At 50.2% G+C, this 24,440-nt stretch overlaps 2 protein-coding genes across 7 annotated transcripts in view; one reads left to right on the top strand and one right to left on the bottom strand.

The window, feature by feature from the left end:
- Positions 1-18,643, top strand: part of CAMK1G (calcium/calmodulin dependent protein kinase IG) — a 29,128-nt gene extending 10,485 nt beyond the window's left edge. For both annotated transcript variants that reach the window (XM_039230110.1, XM_039230109.1), the window contains exons 3-13: positions 5,072-5,200; positions 7,904-7,978; positions 10,409-10,547; positions 11,202-11,325; positions 12,636-12,711; positions 13,761-13,873; positions 14,631-14,709; positions 16,178-16,265; positions 16,527-16,951; positions 17,457-17,579; positions 17,731-18,643. In XM_039230110.1, the coding sequence (XP_039086041.1) occupies positions 5,072-5,200; positions 7,904-7,978; positions 10,409-10,547; positions 11,202-11,325; positions 12,636-12,711; positions 13,761-13,873; positions 14,631-14,709; positions 16,178-16,265; positions 16,527-16,951; positions 17,457-17,547 (1,339 nt within the window). In that variant the 3' untranslated portion in view covers positions 17,548-17,579; positions 17,731-18,643. The remainder of the gene's footprint in view (positions 1-5,071; positions 5,201-7,903; positions 7,979-10,408; positions 10,548-11,201; positions 11,326-12,635; positions 12,712-13,760; positions 13,874-14,630; positions 14,710-16,177; positions 16,266-16,526; positions 16,952-17,456; positions 17,580-17,730) is intronic.
- Positions 18,644-19,552: 909 nt separating this feature from the next.
- Positions 19,553-24,440, bottom strand: part of LAMB3 (laminin subunit beta 3) — a 60,617-nt gene continuing 55,729 nt past the window's right edge. For all 5 annotated transcript variants that reach the window (XM_039230074.1, XM_039230073.1, XM_039230070.1 and 2 more), the window contains 5 exons: positions 23,671-23,878; positions 23,100-23,241; positions 22,558-22,734; positions 21,681-21,834; positions 19,553-20,066 (listed from right to left, as the gene is read on the bottom strand). In XM_039230074.1, the coding sequence (XP_039086005.1) occupies positions 19,930-20,066; positions 21,681-21,834; positions 22,558-22,734; positions 23,100-23,241; positions 23,671-23,878 (818 nt within the window). In that variant the 3' untranslated portion in view covers positions 19,553-19,929. The remainder of the gene's footprint in view (positions 20,067-21,680; positions 21,835-22,557; positions 22,735-23,099; positions 23,242-23,670; positions 23,879-24,440) is intronic.

Below are 24,440 nucleotides of genomic sequence, written 5' to 3'. Positions count from 1 at the left end.
GGACAGTTTCGTGCACTGGGGCCCGCAGGGAATACCAGCCCTTTACCTAGGTTCCATGTCCTGGCCCTCCCCCGGGGACCACCCCCCTCCCCCGCCCCTCTGTGTCCTACTTTTAGATCCCGGAGAGTGGGATTCTGGAGCATTTCCAGAAAGTCAGTGACCCTAGAATGTTCCTGGGCCCCCTCATCCAGCTTCTTCATTTCCTCCAGCAGTGAACAGTCAACCAACCTCAGTGTGTGCTGTAGACAGAAGAGAAGGGGCTTCTCGGCCCCAGAGAGCAGACGGGTACACATCCCGGAGTCAGCTCCCCACCACCATTGTCCCCACACAGTACTTAAGTGCCATGTTAGAAAAATAAAGTTCCAATGAAGCCCAAACTCCTACCAGCCTCTGGAGTGTCTGTGCCCTCCCTTCGACAACGATTACGTGGCTGGAGACACAGAGACAGTCTGTCTGGAGCTGACTCTCCGCTCGTCCCACCTCTCCCCTGGTGATGTGCAGGCTGTGACGCAGGCTGCCAAGGGCTCGGGCCATCGGCTCCGTAGCCCCAGGACCCCAGCCGGACTGCTAATTAGTCTGGGCTAATTGGGCTTCAGGAAGTGAGGGGCAGTTAGTAGGCTGTCCATTCAAGCAAGCTTTTCCTTTAGCCAACTTGGGCTAAGTTTAGCTCCCTCCGCTCAGCTAGGAGGCAGTGACCTCGTGCAATGACAGCTGCCCACACTCTCACTGTAGACGGAGAGGAGCCAGGCCTGGCCTGGACAGTTGGCCCCTGAGCTCTCCCTGCCCAGACCAGCATGGGGCTCTGTGCTCGCAGGAGGATCTCGGCGGTGGCGCTGGTCATCAGAGCCTTGGCCTTCCATCAAGGACCTTTGCCAAGACGGGGGTGGCTCCAGAGGGGGTTTTTGGCAGGAGAGAGGGACAAGACTCATGCATGAATCAGAAATGATTTGCCAACCATCCCAGAAATCAGAAGGAGGGAGAAAGATGCCCAGGTTGGCAAGAGCTTATTCACTGTTCGCTCAGACTTGGGCTGCAGGTCTGTTAGAAGACAGACACACACTCGCTCAGGGAGCTCAGTGAAGTCTGTCATCGTGGTGCTAAACCTAAGGTGACTGTGGAGTCACCAGCGGAGCTTAGCCCTCTAACTTTTTTGTTAACTATTTTTTTAAATTAATTTATTTATTTTGAGAGAGAGTAGGTGCTAGAGAGAGAGGGAGAGAATCGCAAGCAGGCTCCACACTCAGCACAGAGCCCAACACAGGGCTTGTATCACAAATAGTGAGATCATGAGCTGAGCCGAAATCAAGAGTCGGTCACTCAACTGAGCCACCCAAGTGCCCCTTATTCATCTAGCTTTTAACTGTGAAAATATCTAAATTTTTTTAAAAGTGGAATAATAATACAGTGAACAACCAATATACCCACTGCCTCAGTGCAACAGTTGTTAACATCTCACTATATTTGTTTTATATACTTACATAACACACACACACACACACACACACACACACACACACACACTGATTTCCCTGAACAATTTGTAAGCAGTTGCAAACTTCAGGACATGTCACCTTTGAATCCTTCTGTCTGCATCTCCTAAAAAGAAAGGCCTTTTCTTCTATATCCACAGTAGCATTGCCACACTCAAGAAAATTAATAATAACTTCCTATGATCATTTTAGCTCAGGTAATTTTTTAATGTTTTTTATTTGTTTCTGAGAGACACACACACACACACACACACAGCATGAGCAGGGGAGGGTCAGAGAGAGAGGGAGACACAGAATCCGAAGCAGGCTCCAGGCTCTGAACTAGCTGTCAGCACAGAGCCCGACACAGGGCTCGAAGCCACAAACCATGAGATCATGACCTGAGCCGAAGTCAGATGCTTAACCGACTGAGCCACCCAGGTTCCCCAGTAATTTTTGAAAAATACAGACTCCTGGTCCCGACCTACTACACTGGGATTTGCCGAGGGAGGGCTGGGCAGCCAAGACTCTGTATTTTAAGTGCTTCTGGTGGCTCTAACACATCCAGCCCCACCCTGGTCTGGGCAACTCCGGGGACCAGACAGGGGGCAAGTCATAGCTGTTGCAGCAGGTGGGGCTGAACAAAAGCTAAAGAGAAGCTTTTGTTCCAGAAGGGGGACAGGCAGCCCCAAGCTGCAGACCTCACTTAGTTACCAAGGTGAGGGGCTGACGGGAAGGGAGGTATGGGCAGAGCAGACTTCTCTGAGAGGGAGGTACCAGAATCTCACGACAAAAGCCTCTTGTCTCAAGCCCTCAGCTCTTCTGGAACAACCCACAGGGAGAAAGGCTTTTGCTAAATTCTGCCCAGAGGTCACCCACAATGCCAGGGCCCTAGAGTAGCCATACGGACACTGGGCAAAGCTGGTCTGTAGCATGATGTCACCCAGGCCCCGGTCCTCCTTCTTTCAATGCCCAGGAAGGGACTTTTCTCCTTGGTCCTCCCCCACCTCCCCCATCAACCAGTCTTCCAGCAAGAGGGGAGACACACTGTAAGAAGCAAACTGAGGCAGAAGAGTCTCAAATTGCCACAACACCGCACAAGCCTCGGAAGCGCCATTTGCATACACTGCAATGTAAATGGCACCCCCAAGGAGGCCTGAATTTAACCCCATTCCACAAGAGGACCCAGAGTGGAGATCAGCTTTGAAATCAGGGGACCACCCACATGTACAGGCGGAGAGGGAGAACTCTGGAATTGGGTCCTGGAAGGTCACAGCTGGAAGGGATCTTGAAGGCCATATGGTTCAAGGCTGTCATTTTACAATAGGGAAAGTGGGATCTAAAGATGAGTAGAATGCACAGATAATCCCAGTCCAAACCTCTCACCCCTCCTTCCACCCTTCCACCCATCCATCCATCACACATTTATTGAGCATTTTCCGTACATAACTAGGTATAGGACCTGGTACCCATGCACATTCATGGCCCCTTATTCCCTGTGTCATACTCACCGATGGTGCTGGAGCCTGGCAGCCCTATCCTACCTGCTGTCATGTGCCTCCAGGCCGTTTCTTATACCTCTTTCTCACCCCCTCCTGAGACATCACTTCCAACATTTCACTGGGCTAACTCTCATTCATCCCTACAAACTGAGTTCAGGGTGTTCTTAAGTCAGAGAGCCGTGGATTATGTCTCCTTAGCTACTCCAAGCAATCGCTTTGTACATGTTAGACAAAAGTGCCCTTTTTTCTAGCCAGCTAGCTGCTGGGGGGAAAGTGCGGTAATAATTATTGTATGAAAATGTACAGCGGTTCCGAGGTGAGTGGCATGTGCTGGAGTTGTGTACTCTGCAACCTGACCAGCCAGCCAGCGGCCCTGCCTTAAATGTTCACTGCCAGCGGTCTCGTGATACCCCAGCCTATTTGTTTGTGTCCATCTCTCACACCAGACTCTAAGCTAGACTGATACTAATCCGAGTGCCTAACTAACACTCAGATGATCTGTTCTGTCTGATAATCAAGCATGCATTGAATGTCTAATAACATCTTTCATATCTAGTGTTAATTGCTCATTTGTCTGTGTTCCTCACTGGTCTACAGGCTTCCTAAGAACAGAAACACTTACTTTTTAATCTCCAGTGTCTGACTCAGTAGGTGCTCAATAAATTTTGATTGAAGGGATGAGTGAATGAATGAATGAATGAGTGAGTGAGTGATTGAATGAATAGAGTAAGTTCTGAAGGCTCTGATTAACTCAATTCCAAGTGCAGCTGGGGGAAACAGGAAACTCAGACCCAGGAAACACCCTGTATTTTCTTTCTTTGTTTCTTTCTTTTTTAAAATACTATTTATTTTGAGAGAGAGGAAGAAAACATGAGAAAGCTGAGTGGGGGACGAACAGAGACAGAATCCCAAGCAGGCTCCGTGTTGTCAGTGCGGAGCCCTATATAGGCTCAAACTCATGAATTGAACTATGAGATCACGACCTGAGTTGGACGCCGAACACATTGAGCCAGCCAAGTGCCCCACACCAAGTATTTTCTAATGCAGATCCTCAAAGCCTTACACAAGCCTGACTGCTATGGGGCCTCGATTCTAAAATCCCCAGATGGCAGGGAGAGCATGGCTCAGCTGTTTCCTTGCGTAAACTCCACTGCCTCTTGTTACTACCAGGTGTTCTCCCTAATGGTATTCAAATAATAGTAATAACAATAATAGTGTCTGACACATGTAGTTTAACAGATGTCAGGAATGCTTTTAAGCACTTTACATATGTTAACTCATTTAATCTTCTAAACAGCCCTATGAATCAGATGCTATTGACACTCCCACTTTTCCGATAAAGAAACTGGGTAGTTAAGTGACTTGTCACCCAAAAAGCTGAGGTTCTCACCTGGGCACTTGGGCTCCAACATCCACTGCTAGCTAACTGCTGTTCCAATATCCTGGTCTCCAGAGGACCCCTGTCAAAATGAGAAGACTATAATTTGGAATCCTACCCTGTGTTTCCAGTGGGTTCTATCCTCTCCTTCAGAAAACCTTCCCAGACTGGCTGGGTTCTGTCTTTCATTCTCATAGATCCTACTGAATGAGAGGGTTCTCAGCCTCCTAAGCCTCTGGTAATTAGCTCAAGATAATTATCACCATCTAAAACTGAGAGGGGAAGGTTTTTATTTTTCCATCACTGCCTGAGCCCTGTCCCCAGTGCTACCTCCAACTGCCATTCCAGTGTGCCACACTTCAGCATGCTGGAAGAAGGCAAGTACATTGACTCTGCAGTGGTGTCTCTTTGGGTTGGCCAAATGGAGAAATCTCTCCATAACCAAAGTGGAGTCCCTGGGTGTCCTTCCCAAATTATGGAATCAGGAACTAGCACCCAGCTAGTCCTGGATTCTGTAGTAGAATCTTTTTTTTCCCAAGAGAAAGGACACAGGGATTGATGTCATATAGGCTCTACCCTCAGTACAGCTCCTCAGGTACCCACAGTGACAGTGGAGACGAATTACCAACCGCACCTTCCTTCATCTGCCCTTTGGTTTTGCCTCCAACAATGTTCTCTAGCCAGCCAGTACTAATTTTTATCTCTTGGTGTCTTCTTCTTAGAGGAGCTTTTTCAGAAGTTTTCCTGGTGAAGCAGAGGATGACTGGGAAGCTCTTTGCCCTGAAGTGCATCAAGAAGTCACCTGCCTTCCGGGACAGCAGTCTGGAGAACGAGATTGCCGTGTTGAAAAAGTGAGTGGGTCTTAGGAAATCATAACATTTCCTTCACAAATTACCTCTGAGTAGGACTGAAACTGGATTTCCACACCCAAAGGCATCACTCCCTTTGATTGCATTGATGTGTCCAGTTGATCAATCTGCTAAATTAAGCCAGACAGGTGCTTTGGCTGATTAGGAGGTGGGGTGGGGGCAGCAAATTGACTAGCAAACCAACTGGTAGCAGACCTGGTTTGTGCACGTAGACTAGAGAATAATTAGCTCAACGAAACAAAAATCATTTGAGGGCCAATAGCAGGAATAATCAGTGATTAAAGAAGCAGAAAAAGATTTGGGAATTGGTTTGACTTTGTACCAAAGCAAATGTAGGCTCAGAACTCCAACCGTCATGATAGAGGCCACGCTAACAAACCATCTAACTGTTTACAGCAAGACTCAAGCCAAAAAGCCTTGTGGAAACCCCATGATATGCCGAAAGTGTATTAGGCATCAGGAACACAAGAATAAAGCCAACAAAATTCCTGATCCTCAGAAGCTCACAGTTTCTGGGCAGAGACAGGTTCCTATAACAGACTCTAATCCCACTGGACATGAACCAGTAGTAGCAGAAGGCAAGGTTTGAAGAATACAAAGATTCATTTTGCCTATATGTGTATTCTTATGAGTACGGGCTGTTGGGTACATTTTTCAAGAAGAGTCACCTTGATAGATGAGTAGAATTTGATGGAGACAGGAGAAGCAATGCAGAAAGGGAATTCAGGCAGAGAGTAACAAAAACTGAATTGTGTAAGTGCAATGGATGTTAGGAAAGAGTCGGTATTAGAAGCCCCTGAAGTTAGAATAAGGATCATCAAGGGACAGGAGATGAAATCAAATGAGATATGATTATAAAGGGTCTTGGATACCATGATAAAGAATGTTGACTTTATTCCGTGGGCAAAGAAAAGTCATCGAAGGATTTTAAGTAAGAAATCACATGATCAGACTCCTATTTTAGAGCTATTCCTCTTAAACATGGTGGAAGATGGATTTAAGACTTTTTTCAATAATCTAGGTGACAAATAAGGATACAAGCAAAGGTAATAACAGGATCATGTGGCAGCAAGAAGATTGGATTAAAGAGAGAGAAGTGATTGGGTTTGAGATTGGCTGGTAAGAGTATAAAAGAGAAAAGTACTAAAAATGATGCTGAGATTGAGCCATTTGGTGGATAGTAATATCATTGCTTAGAGAACAAAAAGGATGTGGAGGCTTGAAGGAAATAGAAAGAAGTTTGTTCTACAAAATGAACATGTGTATCCTCCAATCTCTACGTGGAGGGTGCTGGAGATAGCAGTTTGGGTTCCAGAGAGATTAGAACAGAGAAGGACTGTGGACTCATGAGAGCAAGGACTATGGCAGTCTTTCTTACCATTGTATTGTATGATCAGTCCCTAACAGCATAGATGCTCAGTAAATATTTGTTCAGTAAATGAGCCATTGAAATATTAATGTTAGCATTGTCAACTTGTAAATGTAGTTGAATGCATCAGGTAACCACTGTAGGAGGTCTATGTCTTTAGAGATTAAACTTAAAGATGATAGATACTGCTTATTACTTGTTTACTATTCCCCAGGCATTTAGTACAAAATGTACTAAGCATTTTACATGCATTATCTCTTTTAATCCTGATATAACCCTATGAGAGAGATGTACTTTACAAACCAAAATGTGGGGCTTAGAAGATTTAAGAAAGCCAGACAAAGTCACCCATTTCATAAGTATCTCATCCAGATCTGAATTCAAACCCAATTGACTCAGAGTCCAAATTCTTAACCCCGATGCTGCATGGCCATGAGTCAAACTTCCTAGAAATGTTCCTCCTAGACAGGCATGCACAGAATTGCTGCCTACGAAGCCAAGCCCCACAGCCAATGTGGTAATTCTGCTTGCCTTGGCCCTTAAGTAATTCCAGGCAGAGCGAATCTAGAGCAAATTTTCCTAAACACAGTGTTATTGACATTTTAGACCATTTGGGGTGGGGTGGGGGGCTGTGCATTATAGGATAGTTAGCGCATTCCTGCCTCTACCCATTAGATGCCAACAGCCCTTCCCCCCTCCCCAGGCACAACAATCAAAAATGTCTCTAGTTATTGTCAAATATTTCCCCAGGGACAAAAGAGTCCCTGGTTGAGAAGTACTATCAGTAATATAGACATCCCACAGAACTGGCCCCAGAAATTAGCGTCTTCTCTGCCTCTTACAATATTCTGGAATGATAATTTCGCAACACCACTTCCATGGTTACCGATGAGGATGCTTAACTAACCTGATTCTCTTCCGCTGCACTCTACTTTCTTCAAGGATGTTTCCGGATACCCATTTTGTACAATAATCTAATTTGGTGTGGTCCCTTGGCCTTCTTCAGTTATTTTAAGTTTCTCTTTTGGCAGAGTTTAAAGAGATTACTGGAGTAGCAATAAAATATTGGTTCCCTGAAGGCAGGATGATCAATTATCCATTCAAAACTATGGCTTGAACACCACTCTGGGATCTTTTCTCTAGGATTTCTTTGTGACCACCTGTTTATTAGGAAGGCTTCATAAGGATGCACTCTTCCTAAACATTGTCATGAAAAGTCTCTAACAGAAATAAAAAGGTCCAGTGGGCTGGATGTCCATTCTTTGTCTGGACACCTAAACCACAAACCATTCACCATGACCCTTCCTTTTCCCCAGGATCAAGCATGAAAACATCGTGACCCTGGAGGACATCTATGAGAGCACCACTCACTACTACCTGGTCATGCAGCTGTAAGTGAAGGTGACCCACTTCCTCTACAGATGTCTCTGGGGGCCTGGGAGATCTAGAGAAAGCTGCTTGGTGGTGAGGGCAGTATGGTGATTTAAAAGATAAGATTAAGAATTAGCTCAAGAAGCTCTCAGATGCTAAGATTTCTCTCAAGTTACGTATGCCTCTGGTCAGGAACATGTTCTGTGTGGACTGAAGGGTAGAACTAGGACTGATTATTGAGATGGTCCATACCAGCATCGCCTCACCTGTTGTTAAAATAGTTTCTTTTTTTTTTTTAATGTTTATTTATTTTTGAGAGAGACAGAGACAGAGAGACAGAGCGCGAGCAGGGCATGAGCAGAAAGAGAAGGAAACACAGAATCTGAAAGAGGTTCCAGGCTCTGAGCTGTGAGCAAAGAGCCCAGTGCAGGGCTTGAAGCCATGAACCATGAGATCATGACCTGAGCTGAAGTCGGATGCTCAACTGCCTGAGCCACCCAGGTGCCCTTAAAATACTTTCTACAAGTCAGCTAAGTGACTCCAGTAGCTGTGACTCCAACCCATCCATCCTCCCCCCCTGCACCCCAGCCACTCCCCTCAGACTTTCTGGACCTTTCCACAATGTTACAGTTGAAGGGAGAATGGCTGGCCTAGCAGGGGACCCACCAGAACCCTTCTCTGGCGCCATGGCTTGTGTTCATTTTGACCAGTCAGTCCATCTAACTAACATTAAATGCTTTAATGCCACTCTAGGGTAAAATTACTGTGGGATTAGAAACCACACGACAAAGATTTCAATTTGATATTTGAAAAAAAAGGACTTTCTCAAAAGAGATTCATCCAAAGTTAAAAACAGGCTGTGACTGTGTGTGTCCATCTGTGGGACAGAAATGGTGTCTCCTTAGAAAGGTCTCCACATCATTGTCATATATAAATAGTTCTGCCTGAGAGTGAATGCTGTAGGAGTTGGTCGGTGCTCCTAGAAGTGCTCAGTCTTGGACTCAGAGAAACTTCTATTTATAAAGTATACACACACACACACACACACACACACACACACGCATGCACATGCACTCCACTCTGCTACCTCTGTGGCCAGATGCAATATTTTTGACTGACGGGCTGATTCCTCAGAAACTTTAATGAGTTACTTCAGGCCTAAGCAGCCTATCAACTCCAAGGCTCACCTGCGGCCCAGTGACTAGAGGGAGCAGGTAGTCGAGGGAGTGAGGTTGGGGATGGGGGTGCAGAAGCATTAACACATGAGCAGGGATCATGTGGCATCTTAATGAGGCCAATTCAACAGGATTAGCACACATTTAGACAGCTAAGGAGAGGCAGGGAAGTGGGCAGATTTAGATATCACTGAAGAGTTGTAAAGCCTACAAGAGTGTCAGCTCTAGGACCCAGGCCACCCTGTGTCAGGAATTCCTAGTTGTGCATAGAGACTGTCCTTCTCATGGGCCTCGAGCTCCTATAGCAGAGCCCAGAAATTCTCCTTCCTCCTCACCACATGGTCCTATGATGTGTGCATGTCCCCATCCAGTGTCATGGAACAGTGACGAGGGGGACAAGGACTATAAGAGAGTTGGAAATCCTGGCTCATGAAATGTTTATGCCAGGGAAGGCCTCAGGTGACCATTTCACTGTCTTCACATACTTGAAGAGATCCACGTGAATGGGTGGTATTCTTGCTCCGCGTGGCCCCAGTGGTGGAAGGGCTCTCTACTGGCAGAGGCTACAGGGAGTGGGTTTTATCATAATCTATAGAAATATTAAGAAGGTGGTGAAAGATAAAGCAGTCTGTCTTAGGGGGTAGTGAGTTTTCTGCCTCAGAGGTGTCCCAGGGTAGACTAAGAAACTTCTTGGCAAAGTAGTGTAGATGGCATTCAAGAGATGGGGGGAGAGGGGAAGAGTGGATCTGAAGCTCCCTGAATCCTATGATACCATACCATTGGGCTCTCCAAGCAGCACTACAGCTCCACCCACAATTCCGGCAGCGGTAGTCCAGTTTTCCACAGTGAGGACAGAAATCCGGACATGAGCACCATTTGTGTCATGTGTACACCTCTTTCCTCTTTTGCCTGATTTCAATCTCACCTCTTCTTTCATTGCGGTCCCTGTGTCCTCGGCCAGGAAAGTAGGCAGCTAAGAATGTGTCCACTAAGGGATTATTGGCTTCTTGCTTGACTCTAAACAGGGGCATTATGCACTTTAAGGAAGTGTCTAGGGAGAGGCAAATGGTTGGCCCAAAGAAATGACTCCCTCGTGATATCATTCCAGCACCCAAAGGAGGTAGTCCCAGACTAAAGTAGACCTCCCTACCCAGGCCATGGGCACCCCTGCCCGTTCTGCCACAGCTGTGTCTTCATGGCTACAGAGCAAACACACTTATGTCCCTTTGACCTGGAATAAGACCTGGATTCCTGCGCTTGCCCCTATGCCCACAGTGTTTCTGGCGGGGAACTCTTTGACCGGATCCTGGAGCGGGGTGTCTACACAGAGAAGGATGCCAGCCTGGTGATCCAGCAGGTCTTGTCAGCAGTGAAATACCTCCACGAGAATGGCATCGTCCACAGAGACTTGAAGGTGCCAAAGTGGGAGTCCTCGATGGGAAACAGAGGATGGCCCTTCAGGAAGCTGCGTGGGTCATGGGCAGCCTAAGCTGTGTAAAATGAGAGGGTTGGACCAGTACACTGCTGAGGCCCCTTTTGCTTTCAGATCCCTTAAACAAATCTTGAATGACTGAACAATCATTATTAATTTTCATCTCAGCCTCTTCCTGAACTTTGCACTAGGCCTCACCTGATTAGGATACCAAGATAATGCATGTGTTTCTTAAACCTAGCCACACTCAAAATCAAATGTAATAAATACTAATTAGAGGTCAACATTGCATCAGGCACGCACTAGACTTCAGAAAGATCAGAGACAATAACTATGGTTTGATTGCCTCAGAAAACAGTCTTGGGGTCGTTGTGGCCGAGGGGAGGGAGAGAGTAGTTCTTTAATGGCTACAAAGATGAGGAACATGAGGGGCATAAGCAAATTACAGGGTGCTTGATATGGGGTGGGGAGCTGCAGGTAGGAGGAAGGAGGGAAGAATTGGGGGAGATGAGCCTGACCTTGAAGCCAGGAACCCAGAGAGAAGCTTCCTGAGAAATTCTATATCGGGGAAGGAAAAGAAATATCTATTTCAGATAATTATATCTTACACTGCATGATATTGCTCCTCTCCCACAGCCTGAAAACTTGCTGTACCTAACTCCTGAGGAGAATTCTAAGATCATGATCACAGACTTTGGTTTGTCCAAGATGGAACAGAGTGGAGTCATGTCCACTGCCTGTGGGACCCCAGGCTACGTGGGTGAGTCTGGGAGCAGGAGGAAGGTTGACCAGTTGGCTGTGTTCAACCTCATGGATATTATTTAACAGAGAGGGGTGGTTATAGGAAGACAGGGTTCAACTTCAGGGGCTATCCAAGTAGAGCATTCATTATGAGGCTTACGGTAAATCCATGTATCTCTGGAACTGCCTCTGCTGCTCCTAAACCCTACATCTTTAAAGACACCCTACCCCTGGGCCCTTCCAACAGCCCCTGCCTATATTTGGCTCTCATTTTTGTAAGCAGACTTCTTGTCTTTGTCTTTCAAGCTAAACCAGGGGCAGAGACAAGATCACAAACCCAGAGGTCATTAGATTGCCAAGAGGTTGACCACTAGCCACCCCTTTTCCTTTTTCCCACATCCACAGATTACAACCCCCCACCCCAGTTGGTGGTATTCTATAGACATAGTGTTGAGTTTGAAGGTGAAGAACCTAGGAATGTCCCCCAAGTATATCCCCAAGGAAACACCCTAAGAAACTGGCAGAAGTGGGACCTCCTGTCTAAACAACAGGCTTTCAAGGCCCCCCAAAAAGCAAGAGCAGGCAAGTTATTGGGAGAAACCCAAAACTCAGTGTCCAGTCCTGCCCCTTCCCTCTTCACCACTCATCACCTGCTTGAGGATGGTAGTCAGAAGGAGAACTCTAACTTAAGAGGAAATCTGCTCTCACTCCCAAAGAGAGGTCAGTTAGTAGGTTTGAGTCCCACTGACTACAAATCTCTGGTATTGGAATAAATACAGAAGGTAGCCCTCTACTGCTCCCAGTCAGAAGAAGCCATGGCTCATTTTTTTCATGGAGCTCTCAATCTGATACGGATGACTAAGTCTTGCCCAGGTATGAGACAGGTGGGACAGTTATCATCTGCACTCTAAAAGTTCCTCATTTAAGAGGGAAGACTCAGTTTCTGCCCTCAGGGAGATTCGAGTCTAGTGGGAGAGAGAGTGTCCCTACTTGACAGAAGCCCCCATCTGAACACAGACACACAACCCCAGCCCTAGGATACCCCATCTGTGTGGGGAGACATAGACCTACATCTGATGGGGGCGATGTAGCCGTGGATATTCCCAGTCTGATGTAAGAGTCATAGGCCTTGTCTTGGGGATCTTCTGGGCTGAGGGAGGAAGATGCAGTCTGATCCTTGCCCTAGGAAAGTTTGCAGTGACACAGAAACATTGCCATTCCAGGGCCTTCCCTAAGCCTCTTCCTGACCTTTGGCCCTCACCCCTTACCCCTCACCCCTCAGCCCTCTCTTCTTGTACCAACTCTGACTCTGCCTTTGGTTTGCTGTAGCTCCGGAAGTGTTGGCACAGAAGCCCTATAGCAAGGCTGTGGATTGCTGGTCCATTGGCGTCATCACTTACATATTGTGAGTAGAAGCTGTCATTGGCTCAGTTCCTGGGAACTCTCATAATCTGCTCATCCTTTTTCTCTCCATCCCTATCTTAGCTCCTCAAGCAACATCCACCTCTGACGCATGTGTATGTACATATGTGCATGCACGTGTGCGCGCACGCACACACACACACACACACACACACACACACACACACACTCATGCACACAGCTCAAAACGTTTCTGTCCTGGTATCCACCAGATTATAAAAACAGAGCTCAGTGTGAACCCACTGTTGAGCCATATGGTACTCTCTGTTCCTACACCCCCACCCCCATTTACTCTATATAAATGTGTTGAGTCCCGCTCTATGGAATGAGCAATGAAAAAGGAGAGGCCAAGCCAAGCTTGGAAGCCAAGTGGGTACAATGTTCACATCTTGGATTTCTCTCCTGGCAAGTCAGCCCAAGGCAAAGTGATGGCCCAAATGAACCTGTTCCTCTCCACATATTCTTGGGCTCTTCTTTACTAACTTCTCATCAGCCATTCCCCACCATTCCTCATCTACAGCAGACAGACTCCACTCTTAGGAATATTACCTGTCATTTACCCCTTAGTGTGGATTCAGTTCTCTATTTCCTAAGCTTATGTTGAATAACTACTATCATCATTCATTTACTTAACAAATATTCATTGACTGTCTATTCTGTGCTAATAGCCTAAATAAACCCTCATGAAACATACATTCAAGCAGACATTCTATCATCCCTCTTAAAGATTTATATATATATATATCATCTAAGTGTCAGGGGAGGTAAAGGAGAGGTGGTAAGGGGGTTGGGGGAATAATGGACAAAGGGGCCTTCTAGGGCAACCTGTTCCAAGCTTTGGCTCCTGCCTAAACACCTGATGGGATCTGCGTCACTCTAGAATCAGAGGCAGATCCGTGTCCTGTTCATACTGCTGGTTGGAGATCCTTAGCTCCTGCCTGTGTCTACATGGGCATCCAGGCAGAAGTGAGAGGCTGGTTCATGGAGACTGGGGTTAGTTAGCAGCATACCTCCTTCCGTGTTTCACTGCAGGTTGTGTGGGTATCCCCCCTTCTATGAAGAAACCGAGTCTAAGCTTTTCGAGAAGATCAAGGAGGGCTACTATGAATTTGAATCTCCATTCTGGGATGACATTTCTGAGTCAGGTAAGGCTAGCAGGTGTGAAGGACAAGATAACAGGCTCAAGGCAAAGGGTGCCAAGAGAAAAGAGCTTAACAAAAGATGACAGTCCTGGCTCTTGAAAGTCCCTGGGGAAACTTCTAGAACAAGCTGCCAGGGAAAGTGGAGAAATCGTCATTTGGCTCAAAGGCCAAATAAATGATTCGCATCTAAGGTTTAGGTTTTTGTTTTCTGGAGGCAGAACCACAGCATACCTGGTAAAAGAGGGAGGCTAGTTTAGATGAGGGGCCAGGAGGGCAGAGCCAGGCACAGGAGAATGTTCCAGGAGTGGCAAAACCAAGGCCAAGTTTTTCCTTTCAGATATCAAGACTGAGAGTATGCAATGTCTGTATGTGTGAGAAAAGGCAATCATCACATGTTGTGGGGCCCATTAAGTGGCGATGCTGGGACGAGGCAGCATTCACATGTGTGCCCACGTGCGGGTGCCAGCCCCTGAATGGTGCAAACGAACACACTCGTGGCATGCAGGCACGTTGGTGCCTCATGACAAGAGATGTATCTGAGGTGCTGTGTGGGCGAGGCTACGTAGAGCCTCTCTTTCGTGGTTTATGGTGGGTTGTTGTTAGGTGGCTTGGATTTTTTTTTTTCTCTTTTAAGACTCTTAAAATTACCTCTTCGGAAGATTAGCTAAAGATGCATTCATTGCCACCCACCAGCCCGGAAGTGAATTTCCATCAGTCACGAAATCTGGCCCTTAGTTGTGTCTTTGATTGCTCCCCTTAGCCAAGGATTTTATTTGCCACTTGCTGGAGAAGGACCCGAATGAACGGTACACCTGTGAGAAGGCCTTGAGGCACCCCTGGTGAGTGAGGATGGGGTGGGCGCTGGACCCTAGCCTTTTGCTTCCCCAGATACCATGATGACTCATTCATGTGGTGTTTCCCGAGAGTCTGCTTGCCCTGAGCTCTATACTCTTGCAGCATCCAAGGAGCATAGACGTGTCTACCTGGTGCAGCTAGAAATGCAAACAGCATTTAGTGAAGTGGGTTCTGACCCAAGCGTGGCAACTGCATCATCTAGTCAAGAACAGGAGACACACGCAGCCAGGCACTGTCATCAGGACTAGGATGCAACCCTTAGTACCAGCCGTGCCAGAGGCACCGGCCAGAGGCAGTTCCCCCCTGTCCTTAAGAGCATGGGTACGAGTGAGGCGATTTGTGATGAATCACAAAGCAGCCAATCAGTAAACTCATAAATTAAGTCTTGAAATGCTTGACTTTTTTTCGTGCGACAGCCCTGCTCAAGATTCTCAGTAGCTCCCCACTTCCTACTACAGCAAGCCTAGATTCCTTTGCCTTCCCAGGTTTTCCCCATTCTGGCCTGACCCTTTACCTCCGACTTTATTTCCCCAAATTCCCGACATACCCTCTCTGTTCCAGAAAGGCCTAAGAGCTGCATTTCTCTTCCTGCTCTCCCCTCCCCCAAATACCAAGCTCTTTCCAACCTACACCTTGGGTCATACCATTTTCACCACCTCTTGCCTTGTATGCAGCATCCTTCAGGATCCGGAGCAGTTTCTGCCCTTCCCTCATGTCCTGGCCCCTGCAGGCCACGTACCCCTCCTCACTTCTCTTTATCAGTCACACAGCTTATGTGAATTGCTCTAGTTTGCGGCACGGAACAAGGCTCCACACCTACCCTTGAAAGCCCCAGGGATCAGGGCAACATCTGTTACTTCTCTGAGTCCCTAGTACCTAGAAAGTACTGTGCACGTGTCTAAGTAACACTTAGGGATGGATGACAAGGAAAATGGCAGCCTGTATGGGGTGGCCTCCTTCAGGAAGGCTTCCAGGAGGAGATGGGTTTTGAGCTGATGGAGAGGGACACCCCAAGCACTCTTTGACAAGGGCTGGTAAGCCTTTTTGTGAAAAGCGGGCTAGGAAGTATCTTCTGACTGTATCATCTCTATGGCAACAACTCAGTCTGCCCTTATTGCACAGAAGCAGCCATAGTTCATACCTGAATGAACGGGCAGGTCTGTGGCCTAGTGAGACCTATTTACAAAACTGGACAATGGGTAGATTTGGCCCACAGGCCATAGTTTGCCGACCCTGCTAGAAAACAAGATTTTGGTTTTGCCAGAGCACAGGCCCCCTAATGACCTGCCCATGGGGACAGGGGAACCAAGGCTCCAGCCCATTCCTAGGGTGGGTCACCCTTCTTCTGAGTTCACTCGGCTTAACGAGGACCTGCATGCACAGCTCCCTGCCCAACTCCTGGCTGAGTTCCCACAGCCGCCCACTAGCCAGGTGTCCCTTCTACATCTACAGGATCAATGGAAACACAGCCCTCCACCGAGACATCTACCCATCAGTCAGTCTCCAGATCCAGAAGAACTTTGCCAAGAGCAAGTGGAGGGTAAGTCGCCCTTTCTGGGAGGCAGGCAGGCTCTTCAGGGCCCCTGGAGGCTGAGCTGGGGCAGGACTCAGCTCTGGGGCAGAGGCTGAGCTAGTGGAGGGGCTGTCCTTGGGGCTTCCCAGCAGACACTGGAGCACCCTGGACCCTCTCTGAAACAAGTGGGCACATTAGCTTCAAGGAGCCACAGGGCAAAGGGAAACCTTGAGCCCCGCGGCCCTCTGGAAACAGAGGTGGCCAGAGGCTGCTCTTGTGTGTCCTTAGCAAGCCTTCAATGCAGCCGCTGTGGTGCATCACATGAGGAAGCTGCACATGAACTTGCACAGCCCAGGCATCCACCCAGAGGTGGAGAACAGGCCACCTGTCACTCAAGCCTCAGAAGCCTCCAGGCCCAGCTCCTCTGAGATCACCATCACCGAGGCGCCTGCCCTGGACCAGAGTGGCCCACTTCCGGCCCTGCCCCAGCTGCCCTGCCAGCACAGCCCCCGGACTGCAGCGCCTGGTGGCAGGTCCCTCAACTGCCTGGTCAACGGCTCGCTCCGCATCAGCAGCAGCCTGGTGCCCATGCAGCAGGGGCCCTTGGCTGCTGGGCCCTGCGGCTGCTGCTCTAGTTGCCTGAGCATCGGGGGCAAAGGGAAGTCCTCCTACTGCTCTGAACCCACACTCCTCAAAAAAGCCAACAAAAAACAGTACGTATTTTCAGCCAAAGACAGAGGCCTAGCCCTGCTCAGGCAAAGGGGCTGAAAGACCAGGGAAGTGGCTCTGCAGGGTGGGAAGAGCTCTGGGTCAGGGGTCAAGGGAAAGGCCTCCGGTCTTGTCCCTCTCACTAGCTGTGTGCCTATGGACAGACCAGGCAGGCTCTGTTTCTGGCTCGCTCATCTGTAAAATCCTACCCACCTGCTCAGCCTGCCTCACAAAGGTCCTTAAAAGTTTAGTGAAGCAACTGGAATGCTAAATGCCTGCAGAAAACTGGGCACATGTGAGTGACAGGCACTAGATTCCTTGACTTTCCAGAACCACTATGTTGTGGGGGAGAGGGGAGTGGGGCTTCGTTGTCATCCTGGTCCTTTCTGCAAGGGCTTATACTTTCCAAACCCGACAAAGGGAGGCCCGAGTAGAAGCCGCAGTCATGGAGAACTGCCTAGCTCTTCTTCCTCAAATGCTTCACAGCCTGCTGCCTCCTTTGCTTTACAGGAACTGTAAATCAGAGGTCATGGTGCCAGTCAAAGCCAGCGGCAGTTCCCACTGCCGGGCGGGGCAGACTGGAGTCTGTCTCATCATGTGATCCCTAGAGTCCACACCTGTGTCAGTTTTCAGGTGAGACGACCAGAGGCGGGAGGGCTGGGGCAGGGGGCTCAGGGAGTGTCTGGCCCGGAAGGAGAGCCCCATCACAGAGTCTGAACGAAGGGATCCAAGGGGCACCAGAAGCCGCAGGCCCACCCCCACCCCGAACCCCTTTCGTCCGCAGGAGAGATGGTCATCTCTTCTCTATCCTTCCAAACCCGGAGCCCACCTTGCAGCGGGAGGAAGGCGGAGCACGTGGAGCAGGGCCTGGCAGGAGTGGTTTATGGTCACGGTCATAAGCAGCATGCCGCCACCGCCCGGGGCAGACCCTCACGGAAGGCCCAGCACTGAGCCCCAAGACACGGAGGCCCCGTTGAAGCTGTGGGCAGGAGGGCGGCACCCACCCGTCCCCAGGTCTCCCTGACCTGCCTGCTCTGCGCCCCCACACCCGCGTGCTGTGGCCCCGTGCAGTGTACTAGGTAGCCCTCGCCTGGGTCTGTGTTGTTTGTGATGAAAAGCTCCATGGGCTGGCCAGGCTGTGTCGCCTTCTCCGAGCAAAGCCATATGGAACATCAACCCAGACTCCCGCTCAGCACATACTCGCCCCTGCCTCCCAGGCCTTTGTCCTCAGGGCCAGAATGGGCTCATTAATGTAGTTGCTTGCCCATCTGCATGAATGACAGGCAGCTCTGTGGGCCGCCTGCAAGCTCTCCAGTTCCCATCCTTGACTCTAGGATTAGCTCCAACTGGGCTGAGACCCAGCCAGCCTGCCCTGGCACACTTCTGAACCACCTCCCTCCCTGCCCCGGGCCAAAAGCAGCCCCACGGCCTCTAAGGTGAAAAAGAAAGAAATCAATGATTAGGTAGTGCAAGCAATCCTTTCCCTGACCACGATGCCCCATCTGCACCCAATGAAGTACAAATTGGAAGTTGACTGTTTTCATTTCAGGTGGTTAATTCTCTCCCTGCTTCTGCTCTTCTTTCTCTCCCTGGAAATTGGGGACATTATTCTTGTCCCTCCCTAGTTTTCTTGGACCCCGCCCCCTCCAGCTTCCTGCTCGGTGTTGTGCTCAATAAAATGAACATATTTTTCTCTATGAGCCTTCATTTGGTTCTTCTCAAAGTCAGCAGTGGCTCCAGGACTTCTGAACCCATGCTGGGTGGAGGGCCTGGGGTCTGGCAGGGTGGTGGCTGGGGCAGACGGGGAGCATAAAGTGTGCCACGTACTTAGTGACATGAGTTTTGCGTACTAACTCATTTACTCCTCAGAACAACCCTCGGGGTAGGCTCTGTGGTCCGGCTCCAGCCATTCATTCTCCTAATGACTGTAGTAATGATCATGAACTGAAAGCCCAGCTCAGCCCTGCCCTCTGCCTCATCTGTGGCCTTGGGGGAGTGACACAGCCTTTTGTGCCTTGGTTTCCTCATTTGTCAAATGTTAACGGCAGCATCACCCACATCGTGAGATAATGCAGCCGATGTTTCTAGCACGGTGCCCAATAAATAATTACTGTGATTAATAAAAAGTTAATGTAGGTAAAATGCCTAACACATTGCACAAGCCGTGGATAGCACACCAACGTTCATGCCATTTCCATATGTACCACACACACACATACACAGACACACAGTTACACATCCATTTGCAACTTCTCTTTGAGATCCCAAGAGACAGATTCTGCCTCTGCAGCTGGGTGAATTTGGAAACAATACTTCCCTTCTCCGGATTTCTATTTCCTCATCTGTAGATGAGGAATGGGATTGCTACTCAAAGATGAAAACAGTTGGTCAGGTCTCTCAAGGATGGCATCCACTGGGTCCTGGGGCAAACCTGAGTTTGGGTGACGAGCAAGCTGTCCTGAGCAAAGCAGGCAGCCCATGCTTCCTACACCCTGGGCATGAGCACAGGGGCACCCAGGAACCCCACGTGAGAGACAGAGACAAGTGACAAAGCTTTACTAGATGGGGAGACAGACCGTTTTATGAAACTCTTTCAACCTGCAGACTTCTTTCCAAAGATTTTTATTGGACTTTTCATTTGTACATCATTTTTTGTTAAGTTTTTGTGTCCAACCAGGACTCAGCCTCAGTGGAGGATGAAGGGCATGGGCGCTGCCCAGCTAAGCTCCCTGCATGTGAGAGCTCCGCTCCTCATCACAAAGGCATGGCCACCTCCAGCCTCTCTGTCTCTCAAATGTAGTTTCCCATCAGCTCAAGCTCAGCTGCAGCCCAGAACAGTCTTAACAGCTGCACCCCAGGGGTGGTCCATGCTGTGCTTTCAACTGTGTAAAAGTCTCTTGGAGCTGGAAAGTATTCCAACCCAGTCTGTCCTCCAAAAGTAAAGAGGGCAGACGAGCAGGGCCAGGGACTGGGAGCTGGCACGTCACTTACAGGTGGCATAATAGAGCACACGCCCATTGATGTGGTCTCGGATCTGTTCCACGTGCTTCTCCAGCCCCGTCAGGTCTGCCGAGCGGAGCTCAATGGCCTGGCTCCCCCGAAGCAGCTCCAGCTCCATGTCTGAGGACAGACGGGACAGCAAGGGGAGAGGAGGCACTGGTGAGATGCCAAAAGACGCCCAGCCCTTCTCCCACCCACTTGGAGGCAGAGCCCACAGGAGAAGTCACCTGTGGGGGAGCCTCATCACTAAGGCAAGTTATCTCCAGCCTCCTGGCTCTCCCCGCCCCCACGCCCCCATCCCACTTTAGAGAAACCAGACCCAGGAAGCCCCTAGCCTCCCCCTCTGCTCTCGGCAGAGCAGTTGTCCCAGACTCATGAGGGAGGTCACTGGCATGACCTCACTGGCATGAAGATTACCAACCTACTACTACTGGACTCAGACACTACCATCCCACCGATGGTCCTCAAGTGGACACCCGGCTGGGGGACCAGAATTTCTCCGCACCTTCCCTCCCCGACGTACCACCCCCAATAAACCTTGTCCTGCTCCCCACCCAGGTCTGTTCTGCACACTGCCACCGGATCATGCAGAGGATGTGGAAGACAGCCTGTCCCTCCTGTCACCCCAGGCAAGAGGCCCCTCTACCACACTCCTGAGAGCTGGCACCCAGCCTCAGCCTGAACTTCTCTAGGAATAGGGAGGGAGCACATTGCCTCACAGGGCTCCAACCTCAGGCAGCTCTAGCTGTTAAAATAGTCTTCTCATGAAGCTGGAATCTGACCACTTCTTGCTCCCACCCAGTAGTCTCAGGTCTGTCTCCTAGGGCTATGGGAATGTATCTGCTCTGTCTCCCACATGGAAGTCCTTCAAATGTCTGAGGCCACATCTTCTCAGATTAAATCTCCCTAGTTCCTTCACCCATTCTTCATCTGATATGATTATGGAGCCTTCTGTAACCCCCAACTCTGGTCACTCTTCCTCTGATATGTGCAGGCTTGTCAATATCTTTTCTGAGGCTATAGAAGCCACCACTGAACACCATCCACCAGGTGAGATCGCACCAGCAGAGTGAAACAGGGCCATTACTGGGCTGACATTCAGTCAGTGGGCACCCATATGGACCTATGGATTGATCAAATATTCCCGTAGGAATTATGTTCCCTGGTCTTCTCCCCCAGTGGAGGCCACTATGCATGATCTTCCCCCAAATCCTACAATTAAAAGTAAATTCCTGGGGTGCCTGGGTGGTTCAGTCACTCAACAACTGACTTCAGCTCAGGTCATGATTTCATGGTTTGTAGGTTTGAGCCCCATGTCGGGCTCTGTGCTGACAGCTCAGAGCCTGGAGCCTGCTTGGGATTCTGTGTCTCCCTCTCTCTGCCCCTCCCCCACTCACTCTGTCTCTCTCTGTCTCTCAAAAATGAATAAATGTTAAAAAAAAAAAAAATGAATTCCTGCAGACAGGTAAATGCTTGCTCCATCACTACAACCTTTCCTGGTTGGTAGATGCGTGACCCACCTCTACAGGGCAGGACACGTCTTGTGAGCATCTGCATTCCCCAGGCCCCATCACCGTGCCTCATAGTCCTCATAGTCCTAGGTGCTCAGGAAGTGCCTTCTGGTCTCGCCCTCTCATCACTGCTCACTCTGACAAGGGTGGGCCTCAGAAGCCAGGGGTTGGGACCAGCCACCTGGGATGCCCAGGAGTCGGAGCCCCAGGACCAACCCCTCACCTTTCATCCTGTCCATCATCTCCATGGTCTCCCCAAACAGCTCCTCTGCCTCCGTCTTGACGCTCAGGATCCGGCTGCCCTGCTCCCCCAGCGTGGGGCTCCGACCCAACTGGTCCTTCAATTCAGCGTATTTTTGCTTTATTCTCTCAAATCCCTGAAAAAAGTCAAACAGTCTCAGTGTCACCATCACCATCATCCAAAGTCCTAAAGACCTTTGGCTAACGCACTTGATACCATCCAGATCAACACACAGGCACGAGGCACCTCCTGATACTCCCCAGAGGGTTACTTTTGACCAGGAAAACCCTAGGCCAGGAACCATGTCTTAAATTTCTTCTGTATTTCCCTCCTTCCAGCTGCAGCTCCTGTCACTTCCTGCCTAACTTCCCACACGGTGCCGGGCACTTAGGCGCCACGTAGCAGTATACTTGGTCCTGGGACCATGAGAACCAAAGTTCCTGGTACACTGGAGATCCAGACCAGGGGTTTTCTGATCACCTCTCTGACATAATCCTGACAATGATGGGGCCCGGCTTAGGTTAAGTCAAGACTGCCTCTCTGGGCTGGGTAGCCACGACAGGAGGACAAGTTCTGGAATGGGTATCAATGGACCTGCTTTGTGGGTGAGCTTTGGGCCTGGACAAAGTTACCCCTCCATCTGTAAATGGGGAGGGACTGGATAGATCATTCGCAACACCCCCAAACCAGCTTCTGAAAGGTGGCCGGAGGTAAAGTCCTGAAGCCCTTCCTGATGATTCTAGAATGACATGTTGGAATTGCTTTCGAGCACAGGGTCTCACAAAGCATACCGAGTCCTCTCCTGCTCTGGACCCTCACCCTGGCTGGGCTGCCTGGGATGAAGTGTGTCTGCTCATACCTCCTGGGCGCTCAGCGCCTGCTGTTCCGCGCCTTCTGCGAGCTGCTGGGCCTGAGCGGCCTGTGCCCGCTGCTGCCTGGCCTGGAGGCGGAGCCCCTCCAGCCGTGCTCGGAAGTCACCCAGCTGCGCCGTCATGCCGGCCACCAGTCTTTCCGCTGGCCCCAGCACCTGCTGAACCTTTGTGGGGAAAGGGTTGTGGTGGGTCTCACAAGCCGGGGCCTCGTGCTCCCCCTGCCCAGCTCGTCAGGCAGGGATAACTCTCTCCAACCAGGATGCTGTACTGTCCCCCTGCCGATTCCCTATCTGCCCCCTGGGGCCCCTCCCTCTCCAGCTCAGCTGCCCCCTGCCGTCACTGCAGCCCAGAGCCCACCCCTGGCCATCTGCACCCAGCCATAGGACCAGGAAACCAAGGGCTCAAAGCCCAGAGCCCATAGTCCTCCGTCTCTAGCTCCCCATCCATGTCACTTTCTGGCACTTTGTATGCCTTATGCCTTATGTCTCTTCATTCCCAAATACTGGGGAAGAAAGCCACACCCCCTCACCTCAGCAACTCTTTCCTGGATAAGCCGAAGGGAGCGGCTGGTGCCCTGCATGGTGTCCTGAGCCTCCTGCAGTGCCAGCGTGCCCTGGCGCAGGTTCCCCACCACGTCCTCCACCTGGCCCTCCACCACGTGGGCTCGGCTCCTGGGGACCGAGGAGTGGAGGAGAGAGAATGAGTGAGCTCCAGCAAATGAACAGGTGTGTGGCTCAACTTGCAGCGGTTCAAGAGAACATCCTTCCCAGCCAAGAGGAATCAGGGAAGATTAACCCAGTAGCTTGTCCATCCCAGGGCCCCACTGAGCAGACATGGCATGAACGTGAGTGTTATGTCTGAGATACCCTTCGGGCAGCTTCCACTATGGAAGACAGCGTCATGTGAGTAATGTTTACCGTGGATGCTGTTTATCACCTCACCATCCCCCCCCCCCACGGCAAGCACCCCACCTGTCCCCCAGCCCTCTGCACCCCTCAGCATATACAGATTCTCTTCCCTCTACCAGCAAACAAAGGAGCTGGGGAGCACATTACCAGGCCAACCCTGAGCAGGGAGAAGCTCGGGGCCCAGGGCCGTACCTGGCCTGCTCAGCCTCAGCCTGGAGCCTGCGAGCCCGAGCAATGTCCTGCTTGGTCTGAGACAGCACCAGGTCCACATTGGGTAGCCTGGCCGCGATGGCCTGGATCTCATTCATCTTCCGCAGGACTGTGGCGGAGTCTGTGGGCAGCCACAGGGCCAGCACGGCCTCGCTGACCTCCTGGATGGTGGCTGCATCGGTGTCGGGGTCTAGAAGACAAGCCGTCCATCAGACTGGTGGGGGCCTAGCCTCCCAACGATCAGGGGTTTCTCCAGGCCAAGCAGCGCCTTGGGAAGCACCACGGTGACCTCTGGGCCCTGGCTGCCCACCCAGCTGCCGTGCCCTCTCAGGCACACTCAGGTGGCCATTCTCAGAGTTTCGGGAAACGCTGTGGGCAGATGACTGTGGACACAGCTGTGGCAGCTACGTGTCTGGTGCCACAGGAAACTGCAGACTGGCGGGAAGGAGGCGGTGCCGGCCAGCTGGTGCTGCACAATGCCTGGAGCACAGATATCATCAGCCCTGAACTGGGGAGAGCAGCCAGCAGCCAGAACTGCTTCCTTGGCAGTAAGGCCCCTTCCACGGGCCCCTCCTCGGGCCAAAGCGCTCATTTTCACAAAGGCAGAGAAATATTGCCAGGTCCTTGCTCAAACGTCACCTTCTTGGACAGGCCAACCCTGGCCATCCAATCTAGTGTCACCACCTTCACCCTATGCCGACGCCCCTTATCCTCCTTCTCTGCCTTATCTTTCTCCTTAGCATCTATCATTT

The sequence above is a fragment of the Hyaena hyaena genome, unplaced genomic scaffold (assembly GCF_003009895.1).
Source record: "Hyaena hyaena isolate Hyena2069 unplaced genomic scaffold, ASM300989v1 scaffold_43, whole genome shotgun sequence".
NCBI classification, from domain to species: domain Eukaryota; kingdom Metazoa; phylum Chordata; class Mammalia; order Carnivora; family Hyaenidae; genus Hyaena; species Hyaena hyaena.
The sequence above is the reverse complement of the archived record's forward strand: the minus strand, read 5'-3'. Positions and strand labels throughout refer to the sequence as shown.